The following is a 23,139-nucleotide window of genomic DNA, read 5'->3' on the forward strand; positions in this document are numbered from 1 at the left end:
AAAAAAAAAAAAAAAAAAAAAACCTTTCAAGCAAAAAAAAACAACAACAACAACAACAAAAAACCTCGTGAAAACATTTTATTCCATTATAAAGAGGGTAATGAATGTTATAGACTGAATTTCCAGTGACAGATGTAAGAAACTTAATTTGACAGGGGTAATTCCCAATAATTTAGATTTCTAGATCTTGACAAAATGGAAGGTGATTGTTTCTGATCATAACATGAAACATTGTGACTAGCAGAGCTAGCTTAACAGAAGGCAAATTTTCTAACTTTTCCCAATCTGTGAATACAATGTAAAATATGCTACTATAGTTGCATATAGAACTATGTTGGCTTATTCTCTGTATTTCAGAATCTGTATCTTTGTCTGCTCTATTAATTCAATTTATACTCTGTAATTAAGAAACCTAAACTGCGAGCATTAATTTTGTTCCAAATTAGATTCCTAAATTCTGTTTCAGATATTAGGGGGAGGGGCTCACTGTGAAATGCCACATGTACCACCGCTGAAAATAAACATGCTTGACAACTCCTAAAGAGATTTGTCAAGTGTTCTAGTGTCAAAATTAGAGACAGTTTTTAATTGTTCTAATTTGATGGCAAAAGTCCTTTGGAATACTAAGCATGTCCTTTCAGAGGAAAGCACTATTTATGCACCATCATTTAATATAGTACATTAAACAAATTAAACTAATGAGATACCTACGTAGATTAGCTTTTTATCTTTGATTCTGCTGTACCTTCCATCACTATAGTATTAGAGCAATGAAGAGTTAAAGCAATGAAGACTTAAAATTTAACTCCTAAATGTGTCCTTTATCAAGGTGTCTACTCCTTACCCTGTTAAGGTTTCAGGAAGTAATGTCATGTTTGTTTGTTACTTTGATTATGGTTGGAAAAGGTTTGATGAAAATTTGAAGAAGAATATATTAATTTTTCTTACTAAGCTCCTTCATTCTTTCAGGCCTCTTCTCTCTCCCTGGCTGTTATTTGTAAGGGCTTGCTGGTATAGTTTACAAGCCAACCCACTGATCCGACTGCTTGCTGGCTAAGTATTTGTTTCTCCAGTATAGAATAAACCAGCTCCCTTAATATGGAGTAAGACACACTGACCAAGAAAACTTTTACTGGTTAAAAAAAAAATACGTCTGTATTACAGGCTCATCAACAGAGCTCTAATCATGTTGGTTAGAAGAGTTATTTTCATTTTTTTCCCCTCACATTCCTGGCCAACACAGCTAGGCTAAAGACATTTAAATATAGAACAGCCTCAAGCTAGGATGGGGTTGTCTTAAATATTTGCCCCCTAAAAATGTTGTGCACACCTTTGAAGATAAGTATATAATACTTTGTTGTGACATTTAAGAAAAGGAGTTTGTATTTTTTTTATATCCGGAGAAGGGGGGGCATAGGCAGGGTTCCTTCTGCAGCCAAGTCAACAAATAAATAATGTTTCAAAAGTTGCTTTGTTTCACAGATGATGAGAGGAGGTTTTTGCCTGAAAAAGCACCTTGTAAATGGTTTTATCCTGCAGCTTGCAAAACCAAAAGTGCATGAAGGTTAACACCCTGAAAAAATTGAAAATTACAGAATTCATACATTTTCATAGTGACGCCTTTTCATATCATCCTATGGCAGGGGGTTTTTTTTATTTGATTCTGTCTGGGTCTGAATATAGCTGAGGATATGATTCAAAGATCTTTTTTTTTCCTTCACAGAGATAAACCAGTAATTTGTATATTTTGGATGAAATCCTGGCCCAATCAATGTCAAAAGAAAATTTCCCAGTTACTTTAATGAAGTTAAGATTTTTTCACCTGTTTTGCCTCACTACATGTCCTAAAACACAAGTGTGGTCTATCGCATGAAAGTTATTCTCATCTTGCCTCTTGTACGTTGGCAAATGATATATGTGCTGACAGATTTCTTCTTCCTTTTTTTTTTCTTTAAGATAAAATTAGTAGATGGGAAAAAATATTTTCAATCTTCAGTCTATTTGGAAAGTGTCAGTGCTACTGTCCAGGAGACATGACTTCTATTCCCAGGCTTTAAATCCCCAGACTGAAGTAGTTCTGCAGTCCCAGGACAGTGGAAGCTGAAGGCTTGGCCTTATTCCTAGGAATGAAACTCCGAATATTTTTGTTCCTTATTACTGAAGTGAATCCCCTTTCTTCTCCTTGCTGGGAAAAGAAAAAAAAGCCTATGTTATGGCCCTGATTCTGCATATACTTTTGCAAGTGCTTAACTTGACTCAGATGAATAGTGCCATTGAAGTCAACAATACTACTGGTATGCTTCAACAGGGTTTGCAAGAATAAGTCAGTGTCTTGTGTGTTGAAATGAAGCAGAAGAAAATGGATGAAATCCAGAAACTCTAGCAGTATAGAACAGGCTGAGGAGAAGTGTACTTTTGAACTATGTTTATGTAATTTTCTCTTTTTTTGCACAAAAACAGTTCTTCCATATGAAACAATAATGCGGCAAAAGCTCTCTTTTTTTAGCGAATTCTTATAACACGACTCTATCACATTTACAAGCAGAACTTGCTTTGATACAAGCAACACTAGAGATAAGAACATACATACCCAAATAAGGAGAAACTCCCAAGATTGGAATGTAGTGTTTAACTGTGTAAATGTAAAAGAATCACTTTGTTCTTTTTATGTTATTCTTTAATAAATTCTTTGAAAATAAATCCTCTCCATACAAGGATTATGAGGAATACACTGTAATGTCGTATCAACTACAATGAGAGTAAAGACTTGTTCAGCCTTCTGGTTTCCTCCCTCCTTTTATCAGTACAGTCTTTCCACAGTCTCTGGTATTCTTTCCTAAATTGCCTCCACTTAAAAAAAAGACAAATTTCCTTTCTTTCTGTCATTTATGTAAGAAGAATAGACTTCTTGCAGTGCATCTGTCATGAGGAACATTATGTGACAATTGATGCGACTTGCTGTTTAAATATCCTGTGATATGCAGCCAGAGATACTGTTTTTCTTTCCACCTTGACCTCCCCCAATGATAAATGTGAAGCTTCTTCAGTTTTAGCAATATCATGTATTTGTTCTGTTCCTATATCTAATTCTTTTTCTTATTCTAATTATTCTATTACTTCTCCAAAAATAAGTAGTTCCCTTGTACTAGAAATTACTGCCGTTGCTAAGTGCTTTTTCATGCCTCTTCTGTCTCTGTTCTTTAGCTGGAGAAAGGTGTTTCTCTCCTAATTTTTCATGTACTCAATAAAACCTAACATTGGTGCTAATACTTTTTTTTTCTCCTACATATTTAATATATATATATTTTAGGCACATATGAAAATACATTTTATTATCTTTTTGTCCATTTCTGGTTCTCAGGAGCTAGAAATTCTTATAGTGAGAAGCTAGCATAACTACCCTTAAGCAGTAATGAAATTGAGCTTCTGTACCAGTGTCCTCTGTGATGTTGGAGGTCGTTGTTTTTGATGAAATTGTAAATTCTGAACTGTGACATTTTGAGCAAAGGTTGGCCTGGTAATGTAACGTTCAGGACTAAATTTTATTCTATTTAACAGTAAGTTTCCAGTTAGGTAAGGAGAGTTATATTTCCTTCCCAAAATGGTTTTAATTTCATTCATATATCCCACTTGCCACTTTCTGCCCTAGAGCTTGCTATTAGGGGTGTGTGAAATGGGCCATATTCAATTCAGATTCGGCCTGAATCAGGGACAGTGATTCGATTTGTTGATTCGGATCACTGTCCCCAGTTCGATTCAGCGGAATCAGAATCTGAATATTCAATGCTGATTCTCTGATACAGACACAACTTTAATGTTTTTTTCTACATACCTTGAGGTAGCAGGCATGGCTCATGAACACTGTAATGCTGGGGCAGATAGAGCATCCCACAGGAGTGCAGGGGGCCCCTACGTGCTTAGCAGCAAACCCAGAAGTGGACCAGACATACTTCCAGATCTGCAGGGGGGTCCCCCTCCCCTGTGTCCCCCTAGCTCAAAGATCAGCCATGGGGAGACCCTGGGTGGCCCCCCAGAACCTGGAAGCCCTGAGCCAGGACGCAAGGCGGGGGCCTTTGCACTCCCTTGTGAACCAGAAGTGCTTCTGGTCTGCTTCCGATCACGCTGAGCAAACTGCCTAGCACGCTGCCCCTGCGGGATGCTCCATCCACCCCAGCATCTCAGCATTCATGAGCCTCCTGGTACCTTGACATATGTAGAAAAAACATTTAAAGCTGTGTCTATATCCAAATTACCAAATCTCTCCGAATCAATTCGAAGGGTTCCGATTCAATTCAGAGAGATTAAAGGGTCTCCTGATTCGATTCAGATTTGGAGATTTGGCCACCAAATCAGGCCGAATCTCTGCCAAATGGAATCGGGGACCGAAGCTTTGTATGGCCCTACTTGCTAGATTTCATTGGTGGATAAATTAGATATATTGATAACTTGAAGAGCTTTGTGGATCCTATATGATAAACTGTATTGTATACATTTAAGGTGCGAAGACCTACATTTTCACAAGTGATTGCTTTCTTGATTTCCATCTTGAAGCATTTTGCATTACTTCCATGTTTTAAAGTTTCAATATACAGAATAGAAATATAGCCAATTCCTGTGAGGTCGCACGTGTACTAATTAGCACAACATCAGAGATTCTCATCTAAGTTGCTAGTGTATTTGTTCCATTTTAAGATGGACTACAGTTGCAGTGACAACTAATGGACTCTGAAAAAGATTCTCCTGGGTTTCTTTCCAAACCATATGAAATTTCCAACTACTTTTTAAAATACACAAAAGAAGCTGCTATTTGGGACTATTTATTTCAAAAAGTGCTTAACATTAGGTGTATTACTGATAGATATTAACTGTCTCTTTGTGCACCTTTAATATATTCTGATTCAACTTAATATATTCTGATTAGAGTGAATACCTGTGGGTGCAGAATGAGGGAATATAAATGCATGTACATGCTTCAGCTTTAAACAAATCTCTCTTCCAAAATCAGAGCTACTGTAGACCTGCCAGTATCATAAAGGGAAGATTATAACCAAGTACTGTATGTTGCATGCTCATTATCCTTATCTGGAAAAAAAAAAAAAATCTCTGTTGTCCTCTTAACTTTTTTGTCTCTCCTCCAGGTTTATGAATTTGACAAATTATTTAAATATTTACCAGTTATTAAGCTTTGATTTGGACTTCACGCACAAACCTGGGGCAGAGACTCCGTTACAATATGATGCAGGTTCCTTGAGCCTCAGGTGGAGGCATGCAGGACTACATGGATATTCTTTACCTGACTGACACTCATCAGCAGAGGAGTATGGGAAGGGGCAAAACCTTAACTGTCTTCCCTCCTCAATGTATCAGCCACTACAGCTGAGCCAGTGCAGCAGCAGGTCATAATGATTCTAAGAAGCCATTTTCTTTCATTGTAGCTATGAACACTTCACAGTATTCTTGTCCATACTAGAATTTGATTAAAGACTGTAATACAACCAGGAACTTGGATGTTATAAAATGCAATAACCAGCCTTTTTTATGAAATAACAGTTGTTTAATTTGATACTGTTCTTTCCCTGGCTAACCTTGCCAGATGGAGCGGGAGTAGAAATTACTTAAATATGTCTACATGTGCTAGGATAATTATAATATGTTCCTCTATCACTTAAAAATTAATTCAGTTGAAACAAGCTATGCTCGGCAGTAGCAGTGATGAACTAGGAAGAATGCTCCGTGCTTTGGTGCAACCTCTGGTTTATCAAATGTTTATTATTGGAATTTTTTTTAACTCATCTTTGGATCCTCCAAATCACCAGAAGTTTATAGATGCTGTGAATATTAAACTTTATTACTAAAACTTCTGCTTCAATAGAAATGTTGAATATGTGGAGGAGAAGAAGGATTTGGTATAGTTGTATTTGATTAGTCTTGGAAACATATCTTGGAAAATCATAGAGAGGATGAATAGCATTTAAAATGCGTTACTTTCTGCATTTGGTAGTGGCTATGCATATTCTTAAAATAGCTCATCAGAGTCAGAAAACTGTTTCTGAATGTGGAAAAATATTATTTTTTCCTTAGGCTGCAAGAGTAACCCAAGCTTCATAGGAGTTCCTCTATTAATACAAATGGGTTTGGCTCTAGAAGGACAATTTGTGGTTGCTGCTTCAAAATATTGCCTAGATTTTGGGGGGTTCTTAGCTCTTAGAACTTGAACATGTCCTCTTTTTTCTAGAGCACTTTGAAACGTCAGTAACAAAGTCTTTGAATTTTGAGGTTAGAAAAGGTTTGATAACACTGGGTGCTATTAAGGGCCTTGCAGGAATAAATCTAGTGTTACTGTGTGAGTTCATATCAGTAGTAACAAACTTTGACACAAATATGAGACTTCTAAAAATAAAATCATGCATTTGTTTTAACATAGCTATTTGAATAGCTGAAGTATTATGTTTAAGATGCTTCAATATCTGATGTATTGGTTTTGAAAAAGTTCTTAGTAAAATGAAAGTTGTTAGTGCTTTCTATGTCTAAACAACGTATGAGTAACATATATGTCAATAGACCCCTTTGCATTTGGTGGAATAAGGAAGATAACAAATAACTATACTGTTAACTGTTAGAAGAATAACAAATATATCTGTGTTAATCCACTGTTCATTATACTTTGAAGACTTTGTTCTTTTAACTTATACTTCTGTGACAAGTTTTAATAATTTAAGCAATAATTTTCTTTGTTTCCATAGGTCACTTACATGCATGCGGGGAGCCTGCTTCAATGCGTTGGAAATCCAGTGTGTCGGAGCAGGCTCAATTAATCGAGTCTGCTGGAGCACATAAATAGACACGTTCTGGCATGTTCACGTGTATCAGCGGTGCAGCATGCCTCCACACTGAGTAAATGGCAGTAGTACGCTTTGAACTAAAACACATTTGCTGTGCTTTAGTTCGAAGTGTACTGCTGCTGTTTCCTCAGTGCAGTCGCATTGTGCTGCTGATACATGTGACATGCAGGAGCTTTTGACTAGCACAGCTCACTAATTAAAAGCACCCAGCACCACGCTGGAAATGCATGTAAAAATGCCCGTAGGCCTTTTTAATTGGTCGTATTTATTTGACCTTTATTGACTTTGCTTTGAAAATGTAGTTTGTTTGTTTGTTTATGCAATTTATATTCTGCCCATCCCCAAAAAAGGCTGATATTGTACATAGTCTATCTTTATATTTATGTGTGTGTTATCTTACTGGAAAGTAAATAACATCTGGACAAAGTTGTCTAAGTTTATTAATTATCAGAAGCTTTATATAGTAAGTAACTGTTGGCAAAAATCATCCATTTGAAAAAGTAAACTAAAAAAAAAATCAGCAAACCATAGCCATGGTTAACTTAAGAGCAAGCAACTGCTTTATTGCATGTAAATGAGGAATAAGGCACCATAGGAGCAGGAGAAAATTTAGGGTAGTGACAATGTAAGCTGGGGTTAGTCTTCAAGTAAATACCAAACATCAGTCTCCAACGTACCAGAGTATACCTTCCATGAGCACCAGTTTCACTTGACTCCCACTAAGGAAAATGCTTATGCTCCTCCTTTAACTTTGCTGCCATTTAATTTCAGTGAGACTGTTCAGGGGAGCAGAGTTAAGAACAGAGTTTACTTGCCGGATCGGAGCCTTGGATTTAAAAACTAATGCGGTGGCAGCACTAGGCTAACCCTGCCGTGAGAAGTTCTGGCAGTACATGCATGTACACAGCTATTTGACTTGCTCCACACAACTCTGCTACTATATACCCTTGGGAGGGCATTGGCTGCTCCTATGGCTGGCTGCTGGTACAAGCTTCACTCCACTCAGCAGAGATGGATCAACTCTGCTAACTGAGTGGAGGGTTCTGCCACCACAAAGAAGTTTTGAGTGTGCTCCCACTTAATGTTTGCGGGTAGATTTCCAGTTCTGCCCACAAAACTTCATATTGTAACCCAGGGCAAGACTGTCTATGCAGTGAACCTACCATCCTTGTCAGGACATCCACAGGCATTTTGCATTGCTCCAGGTAGGCTGCCTCCTCAATGGGAAGCAGTGTAGGCAGGCCAGTCAGGTTGGTACCAGGCCAAGTGGTACTTAGCTGGGATATGCTTGCCCACCCCAAGTACTGCACAGGGACAGCTATACTTCTTAACTTTTAAGAGGCAGTTTACCTGGGCAGCTCCACATGTTTGAGAGTACTGCCACTAGGACAGTAAGTTTACTCTGTGAACATAGCCTAAATTAACTCAAAGTGAGTATGTGGTAAGTAAGTAGTAGTGCTGTTCACTAGATCCCTTTTATCCTGCAAACTTTTAACAGTATTCAGTGAGAACTTCAATTTTGTCACTAGTTTGGGTCTTAAATGTCTTGCCAAGATCTGATGTATTTGTTATCCAGTATGAATGTGAGAATATGTGGTAATACTTATACCTAATGGTGACTGTATTTCCTATTCAAAGTGCCATTTTTATCAGATGTTCTAAAAGTACAACTTTCTCACCTGGTAAAGCTATAGAAGAAGAGCTGTGAAGCTCTTGGTATGTGAAAGGAACACAGTTCTTTGATAAGTGTTCCCTTTTATAAATAATAGGACCTGCCTTCATTCTGTTCTTTTCTTTTTGATGAAGTTTCAGGGACCCAGGAAGATGCTGTTCTATGGGTAGCCATGGCAGGTACTCATCAAATCTGGGCACTCATGTTAGAATGTGGAAAGCTACCAAAAGGAAGGTGAGCCCATATTGTGACTTAAATGCTTTTTCGTAGAATGTACTTCCATAGTTATATCATTAAATGCAATTTTACATTGTATTTATGCTATGCTGTTTAATTGTAAATTCTAAATAAAGTTAAAATACCAATTAGAATAGAGGTGGTTCAAATAATTGCCTGTGCTTTATAGCCCCATTAGGTTGATAACTTCCATATACTGAATAGATTTCCCAAACTGAAAGAAACTTGTTTCTGTGTGAACTGTTTCAAGCTTATCTTTGAACCTGGATACTTGCTTTCTCTTAGTGATTTAAAGAAAGGAACTTGCCTTCGATTTGCCGGCAGTGGGAACGAAGAGAATCGAAACAATGCATATCCCCATAAAGCAGGATTTGCCCAACCCTCAGGTCTTTCTCTGGCTTCTGAAGAGCCCTGGAACTGCCTCTTTGTAGCAGACAGTGAGAGTAGTACTGTGCGAATGGTCTCACTGAAAGATGGAGCAGTGAAACACCTTGTAGGAGGAGAGCGAGACCCACTGGTAATAACTTCAGTCACTTCAGCCTTCTCCACACTACCCTACTAATCTCTCTCAACTGGGAGGAATAACTGTCAGTCTGGAGAGGGTAATTCAGTCTCCATGCCCAGTCATTTCTTAATTTCACTATTTAGGTGATAAATGCAAGTGCTGGTTGTGGCATTATTTTTGTAATGCAGATTGTTGGTCACTAAAAATTTGACTGACCAACTCCTTCACAAAATAAACTGCCTTGTGGTAACAACTACTGAAGTTGGCTGATGACCTAGAGGTGAGCCTCCATATCCATATTCAGTTCCTTAAGTTCCCAGCCCCTAAGTTTTGTATCTTTTAAAAGTGAGCCAGCTAATTTCCATTTTAATTGTGGTAATTAACACTGTCATATGTCAACTCTGAATAGCCAGCTAATTGTGTACTAAATAATATACTGTTTTAGAATTTGTTTGCCTTTGGTGATGTGGATGGAGCAGGAATAAATGCAAAACTGCAGCACCCCTTAGGAGTAACCTGGGACAAGAAAAGGAAGCTGCTTTATGTAGCAGATTCCTACAACCATAAGGTGAGTTTGTATGATATATTGTACCCAACTGTATTTGTCACTTTTTTCATCGCAAAAATCAGATTCAAATATTGTAGGAAAAGGGTCTCTCAGATTCAGTCGTGTAAAAATTGTACTTTGCACAACCAAGCAGAAAGACATTTTTTCATTTGTTTTTGATCCTGGGTTTCATCTGATCAGGCACTTTATACATACAACATGCAATAATAATGTATATATGTATTCTTATTTCAGTTACACTATCACCCAGAGGTAGTGATTTTTACACTCAGACTTAAGTGTGGATTAACTTTATGCTTTGTGAAACATCTTTCTGATATCAGTGGAACTACCCATAGCATGTAAGATTCAAGTCTTTGCAAATGTTGTAGAGGATTGAGGTTGAAAAAGGTAAATGTCACATGAAACATGAGGAAAAGGAAGGGAGGTAAAACAAAGGTTTATAGTTTTAGCAAATTGTAAGTGTTTATTTATGAACTATACTCATTTGCACATCACCGTTTAAAAAAAACTTTCCAAGTTGTGCTGAACCCAGTTGGTTTAAAAGTTGGTTTAAAATTGTTATGAAGCTGCTTAGTAGGAAATATGTGAGGTTTCAAGAGCATAGATTAGAGATCTGTTTCTTAAATATTATTCATAAGCAGACACTTCCTTAAAGTTCCTGTAGCTATGCACACGCTTGCCAGTGATTGCTGTAATTAAGCCACAATAATCTAAAGTCATACACAAGAATGAAGATCAGGGTTTGGCTGTTTTAAATATTTATTAGATTGTCTATGTTAAAGAAACTGAGATTAATGTATTTGCCATTCTTATGTCTTGGTTGGGTATTTGTGATCAGGGAAGAAGATGCTGTACTCAGGATTATTATTTTCAGGTTTGGGACAGCTGGTCACATTCATAAAATTGTGCAGTGAACCTAAAATTGCTACCTTACTACCATCTGATTTTTCAAAAAATACTGAGAATTGATGGTCAGAAGTTCTTGCCATGTGACAATGTGTCAGGTTGGGCACTGGGTAACTAAAGCACCCAGGATCACTAGTCACTTCTGAAAAGTGTGACCACAAGTGCACACACAATATGTTTGCTCTTAATTCTGATAAATTTACAGGGCTTTTTTTTTTTGTTCATTTTGTTTTCCTTAGATTAAGGTTGTAGATCCCAAAATGAAGAACTGTACTACACTGGCAGGTACAGGAGATGCAAGTAATGTTAGTGGCTCCAGCTTTACAGAATCAACTTTCAATGAACCAGGAGGTTTGTGTGTTGAAGGGAATGGCTGCCTTCTCTACGTTGCAGATACCAATAATCATCAAATTAAAGTGCTGGATTTACAAACAAAAACTGTTTCCATGGCAAGTCCTATTTATGAATGGTTTTGATGCAACATTTTGTTTCTTGGTGTAATTAGTAATATGGAATTTTCTTAAATGATAGCAGATTTTGTTTAGATGGTATGAAATAGCACAGCTGATGAATCCAGTGCATTAAATGTCTTCCCATAAAGTTATGCAGTGATCTGACAAATAACAAACTCTAAGGATATCCTTTTAGGCTTAAAATAAATATTCATTTTGTGCCTAAAGTATGGGAAGGATACTGGTACAAAGAAAATAAGCTGATGAGCCTTCATAAGAGTGTGACTACAGAGACTTAAGTTAGTCTCCATTAGAACAGTCTTGCAAGATGAAGACTGCCTTATGAGTTGGGCCCCACCAAATTCATGGTGGAAGTGGGGTACGTTTCAGGTCCTTTTAATCTTGCAGATTTTCCTGCACACCTTCCACCCAGCTGATTAGCTCCAGGCTGATTTAGTGGAGGAGCCTCTCTTGCGGCTTTCTTTTAATCGTCAGGGAAGTGAAAACTGTGGTTTTAAATATGGCCTCCTTCCACTGATTGACTGAGGGGCCCCAGTGGCCCTGCTGCTTGCTGGTCACCAGCAGGGAGGCAAAAACAGCGCTGTGTTTAAAACCATGGTTCTCGCTTCCCTGCTGTTCAGGAGCAGGCCACAAGTGAAGCCCCTCCACCAGTCAGAGGCAGGGAGGTGTGCAGGGGAACCTGCAAGATTAAAAGGAGCTACAGTGCACCCCACTTCTGCTGTGAATGCAGTAGGGTCCTACTTATGAGCACCCAAAATTCCAACTGGAATTAATGGCTCAGCAACTCTCTGGATCAAGTCCCAACCAATTATTTGAGATCAGCCACTTCTGTATGGTATTTTTACCAGATCTTACACATGCAGTTGCCATTCTCTGTAATTCTACAGTTACCAGATTTTTTTAAATAAATCCATGAAACACAGAATGGTAGGAAAGCAGCAAAGTTCACTTGTGGCAAAGAAATTAAGAGAATGGTATGATAGTGGTTTATTTCATATGGCTGTCATATGGAAAACAAAATAGGTAGCTGTTCCTTTTATAATTTTTTTTTAAAAAGATTACTCATAAATGTATTTGCTTACTATTTCTGCATTGGTTACAAAATTGAATTATTTTCCAAATCCAGTAAAATATTCTGGTACGTATGAGTCTGTTTAAAATTTTAAATGGCCCTTAATTTTAAGGGTGTACCAATTATAGATTTTTTTGGTCGATACCAATGGCTAATTGTTGACCAGCCATATTAGCTAATACTGATCCAATTACTGATTATGCAGCCCAGCAGCTTGGGGAGCAGCATCTGGCTGATTAAGTCTGCTGAGGGGAAGGGGCATGGGGCAGGGGGACAGATTCAGGCCCCCATGAAGAGTGAGGGAGTGGGGCTGGGGTAGACGCTGCCCAGCCAGGGCAGGGCACGAGACAGAGACATGGCTCATCCAAGAGGGCGGTGGGGTGGGGCAGTTCCTGCCATTGCGCACACCCCCGGGGAAGGCATGGGGGCCTGTGGCCCATGGATCTGTGCACGGGGCAGGGACGGACTGCCACCAGGAGATAGAGGCTGTGCCAGGCTCTTCCCAGTGGGGGCGGGCTGGGCCCAGGCTGCACTTGGGGCAAGCAGAGGCAGGGATGAGGTGGGGTTATGGGGAAGGGAGGTACAGCCACCCCAGAATTTGTTGTAGCCCCCCTCCCAGTGCTGCTGCTGTCCCACCTGCCCCAAGTGCAGCCCTGGTCCAGCCCCCTCCAGGAAGAGCTCCAAGCATACAGCAGCAGGCTGCCCTTGGTCCAAGCACAGATCCAGGGGCCACATACCCCCCCCATGCCTCCCCCAGGTGTGCACACAGTGGTGGGAGCCGCGTGCCCCTACATCCCCTGGCTCCGTCCTGCGCTCTGCCCCAGCTGGGCAGTGTCTGCCCCAGCCCCACTCCCTCCCTCACCATGGGGACCTTAATCTGCCCACCCTCCCACAGACTTACCAGCTGGACACTGCTCTCCAGTGGGCTGCTCTCCATACTGGGCTGAACTCCTGGCTGTGTGCATGTTGCAGCTACATGCTGGCACACGGCATTTATCAGCAACATTATCAGCCACATCAGCCAAAAAGTGCTGATTACCGATAATACCAATTTTCCTTTTATCGGTGCCGATACACTATGGACCGATGTATCAGTGCACCTCTATTTTAATTTGCTTAAACAAATGCAGAATTTTTTAACGGCCCTGATTTTTATGTACACAAGTGGTCAGACTGAGACTGCTTTCAAAATTGGGTTCTGCTTTTTTTTGCCTTTTTATATATAAAGCAAAACAGATTTCTCTTTCTGTGTTTACAGTAGTATGCATAGCTGGTAGCTATTTCCAAGTAGGTACACACAGGCTTACTTGTGTTCCTTGCAGCTGAGGTGTGTTTAAATATACATTTGGTTCTCTTGATGTGTTTTCAATAAAATTTACCAGTGATACTAAAATACCACCTTTTTGGATGCTTATTGGATATGATGATCATGTCATGGGCAGCATAATCTGCATGCTCAAAGACCAAAAGTTTTGTTTTCTGAGATTACAGCAATTATTAAGTTAACAGTAAGAGCCAATGGGCAAAACTGAAAGGTGATGTAGTTTAAAATTTAAATAAGGAAGGAAAAAATAACATGGGCAGATCTTTTACAGTTTAAAAGCAAGAGCTTTTCTGGGTCTTTCTTTTACCCTTTCCAATCATTGCATCATTTCTGTATTCTGGCAGGTATACTCACTGCAATTAATACATTGCAGAGTAAACACCTTAAGATCAGTAAGCTGTATTCATTCATATTAGCTGCATAGGTGTGTACTATGAATATAAATTGCATCATGCTCTGCAGAGTTGTGTATCGGGGAACACGCTTTCAGATATTAACTTATTAATTTTTTTGTTTGTTTTATTGATAGCTGCCTATCCTGACTACTGAAGCATTTGATGTTGTAGATCATCCACTTGCACAAAAGCCTAACATGGCAAGCCTGCCAAAGCTGCCTAAATCTGCACCAAACATTCAACTTCCTTCATTGACTGTATCTCCTGGGCAGACACTTCAGTTTTTATTACGGTTAAGCCTTCCTGAAGATTCAAAGCTGAATGAGGAAGCACCCAATTCATGGTTTCTCACAGCAGAAGGTGAAGAGCCATTGTTATTAGATCAAATATACTGTTTATATACTTGTATAATGCACACACTTGTATGAGGCGTATAGTGCGTTTTGACAAACAAGTAAAATACTAAGTTTAGATTATTGTGTCGGTCATTACAGGTATAGTAAGAAAATAGTTTTTGTCTGGGCTAGTTAGTTTTACATGGCAGCTGTTACCAGGCTTGTAAGGTTCTTAATTGTAATTAAGATCTGTTTTTCACCATTCAGAAGTTCAGTTCATATATAAATTTCTTCAGGTACAACTGGATGCGATGAAAGGATGCATGTGCTAGTGGTCAGAACAGTAGCCTGAGACTGGCTACCTGGAGCCCATGATCTGCCACAGACTTGCTTTATATTTCCTTTTAAAGTCCTAAAAGATATTTAGATTTCTAAATGCTGTTGTTTTTGGTGAGAGGTAGTAGTTGAAACATTGCCGAGGATATGGACTTTGGCTTCTGAGGGGTCAATCTGGCTTTTGCTCATAGGTCAAACAAAAACAGGCAGCTACCCTTAGGAGGATGATTTAAAAGAAAGCCCAGACACCAAGAAGGAAGCATCTTAATACTACCCAATAAGAGATCCTAAGTACAGGGCTGTCCGAAGTCCAGCCCTTCTCTGGAACTTAGCTGCCTAACTTAGGGCTATACATGAGTTGTCCACCTTGGACCATCAGAGTACCACCATAAAACATAAGAAATAGTATTTACTGAATCAGATGATAGGGCCATCTAGCCCAGCATCCTGGCAAAGCATGGACGCTGAAGGGGAAGGTGAACAGGGCATGGCCAGTCTTCTACCTTCTGCTCTTCTCCCATTGCAGCATCCATTTCCTATGGTCTTATGTTGTTAAAGGAAAGCAGCTGTGGCTGCCATATTTTGCACTGAAACAGTGGTGGTGTGTGTTAGTTAGGCACTTTACTGAGGTTTCTGGTTTGTGGGACAGGGGTATTCTGGCTTGCTTATTGCAAATTTAAATACCAAAAAAAAAACCCTAAATCTCATTAAGATGCCTAGGTGGTCTAGCTGGCTTTTGCCTTGTGTTTGTAAAATGATATAATAGAATTTCTATACATCATAGGCATCCTGTGAAGATGAGTTAAAAATTGTGACCTGCTTATGTATTGTTTGTAAGGTGCTTTCTTCTGAGGTGTTATGGTATTTAATATAACTAGAATTGTAACATTCCTAAATGTGATCAAGAATAGGTCAAAAATCTTTTTCCATTTCCCTAACTGAATACAGTGTAAAAAAAAAAAAAAAAAAATCTCCATGTGAACCTTTTAGAAACATTAGGCTCCTAAAATAGGAGCAGTGCTGCTCTAACCACTGTAAATACCATGTGTAATACCAGGAGAACATATTTTAGACTTGAAGTAGTCTGTTAACACTTGGAAATAGGGGAGAACTTTTCTTTCTCCCAATCTGTTTTTTTTTTTCTAATTCTTCATTTTCTGTCCATATTCTATTTATGGTTGCTGTAGAAAAATTCAGTGTAAAAAAACAGGTCAGAGCATTGATTGAAACTTCCAGCATCTGTCAGCGAGTACTTTCAGAGTTGTGGTTCCCACAACAATATATACTTGGCCTCCTTTTGCTTTTCAGACACTTCCCCTCCACCTTTAGCTCAGCCCCCAGCTTTGGGAGGTAGGCTGCCCTACCCTCCTCATCTCTTTCAGGCAACCAACAGCTAGATCCACTCAGAATTTAGCATGAAGGCTGAAGTGTTCCAGTAAAGGGTATTACATTTTTCCTTGTAAATTTATTTAAACAAAATTTGCTTTAACCAAAATTTGACCCTAATTCACCATCATATAAATATATATATATTTTTAATCTTAAGTAAGTGAATGCAGTGAGGCACATCCAGTTACATGAGAGAACAGATTGTAAGCATCAAAGCCTGGAAACGGGGAAAACTGGAGTTTATTTCTGACTTCTGATAACTTCCTGTATTCCCTTGGGCAGTTCTTTTACTGTATTTACTTGACTCCTAAGACATGGTTCCCCCCCATTTAACATCAGGGGTAGCCCCTTGTCTTAGAATTGAGTATAGGGGGGAAGGAGGGAGGCAGTTGGCTGCTGTGGCTCAGGCTCTAGTCCCTACCCAGGATCAGGGCCATAGTTGCATCTGCTACCTGTCCCCCCTCTTTTCCCCGCACCTTGCCATCTCCCCCCTGCAGCCTCTTCTCCCCATCTCCTTTCCCCAACCCACACAGCCTCTACTCCCCTGCCTGCTGCCACTCTTTCTTTTGCTCCTTACTGTTGCTCTGCAGTGGCAGGTTTTATACACACTGCAGCCTGGGGTACTGAGCATGGACCCAGCCCAGCCCCATAGCAGTGGCACACAGCTACTATTACTACAGATGCTGGGCTGGGATAGAGCCTGCTGGCATGGAGCAGAAGCTGAAGGCAGAAGCAGAGAGCAGAGACTGGAGGTGGCAGGGGGCAGGCACAAGCAGGGGGCATGCTGCTTGACCTCCCCATGCCTGCCCCCCTTCAGTGAAAAGAGGAAAGAATTAAAGACAACCCTCCAATAATTAGATTCTATACATGGAAAATTATAACAAATTTTATAAATTTTTCCATGTATAAAATCTAATTGTTGGAAGGTGGGGGAGGAGCTCTCTTACGTTCAGGATTATTTTAGGTTCAAATAAATACAGTAGTCTTGGTGCACCTCAGTTGCCAGTCAATAAAATTGGAACTAACAACACTGTCCTAGGTTCTTATTTCTAATAGTTAGACAATACTCTTAGCTTAAATTAAAATAAGATAAAAATGAAGCATCTCTATCTTTGGGACAGGCTTTTGTTGGCTGGCTTCTAAAATGCCTTTTTATCTGTGTGGTGGCTTAATTGTAATAGTCACTATTGTGAGCAAGCTGCAAATGCTTTGCTGGCACTGACAATTTATTTGGACACCTGTGATTTGAGGAAGTTTCTCATCCCAACTTATGCTTTTGGAAAATGGATAACCACTTTCATATAGCAGAGTCAGCATCCTTTTTCTGGCCTACGAACTCTCCAGATACAGTTGAGGTCAAGATACCTGTCATGTTTTTCAGGATTAGTAAAAATGCAGAATGTAAGCAATGTAGGCTTGCAATTCATTGTAAGCTTGTAAGTCCTACAGGATTTCTTTCTTTCTTTTTTTTTTCTTTTTCTTTTTTCTTTGAAGCTGACAAATTATGAAAATATTATGAAAATCACCAGAAAGAGCACTTCATACATCTTGCTTTATAGCGAGACACAGGGTACAATGGCAAGTTTGCCACCTTGTTTTTGCATGTTTTATATAGTTAAATAGTTGGGTCATTAACTCTTAAATATTTAAACAAATAGGAATTTCCGGTTCTCCTTGTAACAACCAATCCAAACATTGTTAAATTACAGCAAATCAACACTCCTGTTTGAAAATGTGTCATCAGTCTACAGTTCTATGTACTTTTGGCTCAAGTCATGTTATCTTGATGATGTACATGCCTTGCTTCCAGTTAATTCAACAAAATTGCACTTGAATAGTTGAGGGTAAAATTTGACTTGGCTTACAAAGCATATTACAGATGCTTAGCACATCCTTTACCCAGGCACCTTAAAGTGCCCCCTTACATAAATTCAAGCTTATGTTGTGTAACTGCATGACCTGACACTTGCTATTAAAAAGTGTTTGAATTCTATTTCAGTTTCATCTTGAGTGGGTGAATCAGATGAAATTCCCCTAATGCTGCACATAGGACAAAACTGTGTTGTAATCAGGAAGTGAAATTAATGTCTCAATCAATGCAATCCTATAAGATATTTAACTCCCTGTTTAAAAGCCAGTGATAAAGCATGTCTGTCTGGGTTTTTTTCTTTTTTCAGGTAATGAGTGGTTGCTACGAGGACAGACTTCATCTGGAGAAATTAAGGATGTTTTCAATCCACCTCTCATCCACTTGCAGTTACCCAGTTGCTGCCAGTCATCTGAAGCTGTACTGTCTATCAGAGCATGCCTCTATTACTGTAGCAAAGAAAGCAGTGCCTGTATGATGAAAGGAATCTCCTTCAATCAGCCTTTACAGATAGCTAGCACAAACCAAGGTAGCACAGTGCAAGTAGAGCTGACATATACATTTTAACTAACTAAACCAAAAACCCAATAGACTTGTGATGCAACTTTTCAGCTTAATATTTTTACAGAAAACATACAAATAGCGTCCCTCCCCACCCCACCCCATTCCTCATCTTACAGCATATGAAGAATTCTAAAGCATAATATGCTGGGTAGATGAAGTAGGAATGCCTTTTGATGTAACATGAATAATTACAGTGAAATCATGTTGGTTTTATTTCTTTTTTTGTTACTGTATGAGCAATAATGCCCTAATGCTCTAAAGTCTGCTGACAGTTGTGAATTGATTGGACCTAGGCAACTTTAACCAGCAAGAAGCAATTTTAAGAGTCCATCCTGGAAGAGCCAGTATTACATTGTGATATTACTGTAATAAGTTCTCTTGCACTGCATATTTGGAATACCTAAATCACTTGGGGCTGACCGACTGCATATTCCTTTTTATGCCTTCCATTTTTAATAGAATATTAAAAAAAAATCTCTGTTTTTCCAGTTTACAAAAGGATTATTTATCTTATTTTGCAATGAAGGCACTCAAGACAAAACTCACATGTTTTGGGGAAAAAAATCCTGAAATGGGTGCAGTACTATTTATTCTTATGCAAATCACGTATTCTAAATCAAACTAAATATTTATGCCTTATTTAAAGAGCACAATGTCATGGGGACAATTTTCTTTAAAGGAAATGTTTGTGTTCATATAGACAATGTTACATAATGATGTCAAACAGAGATTGTGCCCATGCAGAAGCAATGTGCTGGGATTTTTCTCATTTGTGTATGTCTATTCATGTTTTACAGTGAAGTATAGGCAGGAATACTGGAGACTCTAACTTGCAATAATTAAATGGCAAACATTTCAGTCACATGAATTGTTTTTTTTCCCCTTCACTATCTTGCAAATTCTGTGCAAAACTTGTAAGTCTCTCACAAGAAACTTGCAAACACTGGTGATCGTGAGTAACATTATATATTTGGTTCCTGGTTCACAGTCCCTTGAAGTCAGGTGGGGTCTTTCCTTTGATTTCAGTGGGCTTTGCATCAAGGTTTTGTGTTCAGTATGTCTGTTTACATGGTAACTAACTCAGATACAGGTTTGGAGTGTCCAAGCCTTCACTTACAATCTGTGATAGGTTTTTAATTTTTTTTTCCAGCAAGCCATTTTGGCACAGTTTTTCAAACTTCTGCTTGTTCTAGGCAAGCTTTGTCCTTTTAACAAAATCTCTTCTTTTTCATTTTGTTCCTAGTATCAAATGTCATTATAAATGGCAGGAGAGTAGGGGTATTTTTAAATTTGTATTGGAAAACTTCCACTGACTTTGGGTATTCCGGCCCAATTTTATGACACAGTTCTGAGGGGAGAAAAACCTACTACTGACATGCGATTATTCATGTTTTTTTTAAATAGATACCATGATAAAGTATATTTGAGTTTATAAAAATTTAAAAATTTATATTAGCCTTCCCTAAAATAACCGTAATAGTTCATGGTACCTGTCAGTAAACAGCTGAGAGGATTTGTTGCAGGTCTTTCCTGCTCTGAAACTAAGTGAAATATTGCTTTTGAACCCAGGAGGCTTTTTTGTTTTAAGGGAACCATATGGACTGGTGTGGCTTTTCCTTCCCTCTTGAAATCAAATGCCAGCATATCTGCAAGCGTTCTATTTTAATATTAGAAATAATATTGTCATTCATTAGCTATGCAAAAAGTTGAATATTAGCTTTTTACACAACCTTTATAATCTTCCTTTTCAGTTTTTGAGGGAAAAATAATCCATATTTACATTTCACTTCAGCATTTGAAATAAACAGGAAATCATGTTGCCATGTCTGTTTGCTGTTTGTAAATGCAATTTGCAAGGTTAAGAAGACATTGATCAGAGTATTTACTATTCTTTTACTTAGAGGACAGCTTTTATTATACTTATTTGAAATATTTTTTAATTCTAGACTAGTCAGGAAACTAGTATTCGACTTTGAGCTAACTCATACATTTTATGTTACTTACCATAAAAGAAAATCAAGCATGAGCCTCAATAGTTACAAGTGAGGTTTCAGACTCTTTCTGCTCTCTTAAATATAATGCTCAGCCAGATGAAACTGTTGTTCAAACTTTTAAAATAGTTGATTGGTTTTTGTCCATTCCATTTGGACAGGATGATAAAAATTTGGCTTGATCAGTTTTCTATATTTAAAAAAAAATGAAAAGAATTAGATGATGGGGTTTTTGTTTTAAAAAAGGGGTGGGGTCTATTTTATTAAGTGTACTGTTTAATATACATCATCACTTTAAATGTAACATTACAGCTATTTTATCTTTATGTAAATGGGTCTATATAAACATATTTAAGAGGCATAGTCTGTGGGGGGTTTTTAATATTTCATCTTCCTTGTTACATAGAACCATAGAAAAGTAGGGCTGGAAGGAATCTCAGGAGGTCATCTAGCTTGGTGCAGGATCCTCCCTGACTAAACTACTATGATATTGATGCTTTCACTTTTCCTTCTTCCGTAAAAAATTATTGGGAAGAGATGTTAATAAACTAACACAGTTGTAGATCATGGCATAATAGACCTTTAAATGCTTTAATTGTAGCTAATTATGTTTATCCTATTTTGCGAAAGCAGCTCATATTTCAGCAGCACAGGCTTAAAGTAAACCTTTTGTTTGAGCCAATTTATCCTTTTTCTTTTTCTTTATGTTGGAAGTAGTGAGTAGAATCCAATACAAATCATAGGGAATGGGATTTCAAAGTAGTTCATGGGATGGCAGGTCAGTGTCAAGTGCCTTTTTTCCATCAAATTTGATGACTGCTCATTGTTCACTTCATTGCATTTCCTAAATGATCTGTGTAAATATACTGTATTCATTCCATTGTTTCGCTTTCCAAAAAGCCTGAAAATGTCCTTACCCACAACATTGAGATGGCTTCCTGCTAAAAACAGAAAACAGGTTGCCTTGATGCAGATGTGACCCTCTGTATGCTCTATCAAACATCACTTAACACCTATTATTTGTAAGGAAAAACGTAATTATTTTAGAAAATACTGCCAATTGTATGCAGAGAATAGCACACAATTCCCGTAATCCCCTCTTCAGTTCCATTTGTAGCTCACAAACATTTGTGTTCACGTTCATTGTAGCGGTACATATTTTGCATGCTCACAGTGCTCATAGTAGAGTAGAAATTTTGCTTATAATAGTCACAAGATTAGGGCAGTGGTTCTCAAAATTTGGCCCTGCAAGCTGGATAACTAGCATAGGGCCAGTTCACAGGCCAGACTGAAACCCTGTGTTGGTATCAGGCCTGTGTTGCTCTGCTCAGACCTGCACTGCCCTGCCTTGCCTCATTTGGCCCTGCTCAACTCTGCGTTGTCCCATTACCGCCCAATTGGCCCCACTCAGCTTTGCCCCACCCTGTGCTGCCCCTGTTGACCCTGCATGCTCAATCCAACATGCAAGCCATCTTCTCCAGCCTGTGGGGCTCCTTCCAGGTCCAGGAATTTGACAGCATTGGAGAGGCAGTTAAATGCCACTGCTCTCCCACTGCCAAATTTTCAGACCCATGGGGGCCCTGTGGTAAAGACAGTATGGCTCTGTGGGTCTGATATGGCCTGTGGGGTGGGGCACCCTGGACTTGGGTGATGTGGCAGAAAGAGTACTGACCTGGGACTCGAGACTTCAAACTTTTTTTTATGATTTTGGATGCTTCACCTGCCTTTTGTGCCTTTTTACAAACAGATTCACTACTTTGCAAACACTTGAGGGAAGGGAGAAGCTGTGAGGATGAAATCAATCTACTGTTAATGAGGTACTCGGATATTAAACTGATGAGTGCCATATATGTACTAGCATAAACAGATAAGAATAAAACTGTTCCAGCTGAAAAATACAAGAGTTATTGGATGGAGTGCCACGCAACATCCCATGCTGCCACTGTCTTGTCTTTTCTCACTTTGCTTCTATTGGTAAGGGCGAGCAAACCCCTTACTGCCATGCCAGCACCCCAGTTTGGGGCTGGCCTCCCCCAACCACCCCCTTGCCGCTTTGGAACAGGGCCACTTTCCCCCGCTGTGCCTTCTCTCCCCATCCCAGCCGGCTTTTGCTTAGGTCCGGTGCCAGCATGGCTTGCAGGGGTGGCCACCCAGCTCTGTTGGCCTCGGCTCCCCCGCCTGCTGTCAGTCCTCAGCGCCTGGGTTGTAGCTCTGGTGCCCATTAGCAGCATAAGAACATGGTGGCAACTCTAAGTGGCAGCTGCATGCAGGGGCAATGGCAAATTCCTGCTGTTGCTGCTGCTGTAATGACAATCATATGACTGCAGCAAAAGCCAGTCTTTTTCACACCCACCCCCATCAGCACCCAGGACAGTTGTCCCCTACTCTAGTCATGTCAACGGTGCCTATTTCCTATTTCTGCTCCTCCCCTTGGTATTGCCTGTTTTGCTCTCAATTCAGACACAAGTCAGAAACATAGCCTTTGTGTCCTTCAGAAACCCTAAGCCAATTAAATCAATATTGCTCTTCATCATGAGACAACAAAATACCAGCATGTTAAAAGCAAATCTAAATCCAATTTTGTTTTGGCATTTATAGACAGCACTTGAATAAAAGTAAAGGCTTATGTCAGCGTGTAGTTGTATGGCATTAGCATGGCT

At 39.1% G+C, this 23,139-nt stretch overlaps 1 protein-coding gene and 1 long non-coding RNA gene across 3 annotated transcripts in view; one reads left to right on the forward strand and one right to left on the reverse strand.

The window, feature by feature from the left end:
- NHLRC2 (NHL repeat containing 2) overlaps positions 1–21,295 on the forward strand; it is a 59,330-nt gene extending 38,035 nt beyond the window's left edge. For both annotated transcript variants that reach the window (XM_019502853.1, XM_019502854.1), the window contains exons 6-11: positions 8,655–8,748; positions 9,037–9,268; positions 9,702–9,824; positions 10,973–11,182; positions 14,132–14,357; positions 18,235–21,295. In XM_019502853.1, the coding sequence (XP_019358398.1) occupies positions 8,655–8,748; positions 9,037–9,268; positions 9,702–9,824; positions 10,973–11,182; positions 14,132–14,357; positions 18,235–18,491 (1,142 nt within the window). In that variant the 3' untranslated portion in view covers positions 18,492–21,295. The remainder of the gene's footprint in view (positions 1–8,654; positions 8,749–9,036; positions 9,269–9,701; positions 9,825–10,972; positions 11,183–14,131; positions 14,358–18,234) is intronic.
- Positions 1,648–5,288, reverse strand: LOC109287632. Its single transcript, XR_002094920.1, has 2 exons — positions 5,173–5,288; positions 1,648–2,850 (listed from the first exon to the last, which is right to left on the reverse strand). It is a non-coding gene; the product is annotated as an uncharacterized LOC109287632 (long non-coding RNA).
- Positions 21,296–23,139: the final 1,844 nt, after the last annotated feature.

Source organism: Gavialis gangeticus, unplaced genomic scaffold, assembly GCF_001723915.1.
Source record: "Gavialis gangeticus isolate Ggan-Ray unplaced genomic scaffold, GavGan_comp1, whole genome shotgun sequence".
Taxonomy (NCBI): domain Eukaryota; kingdom Metazoa; phylum Chordata; order Crocodylia; family Gavialidae; genus Gavialis; species Gavialis gangeticus.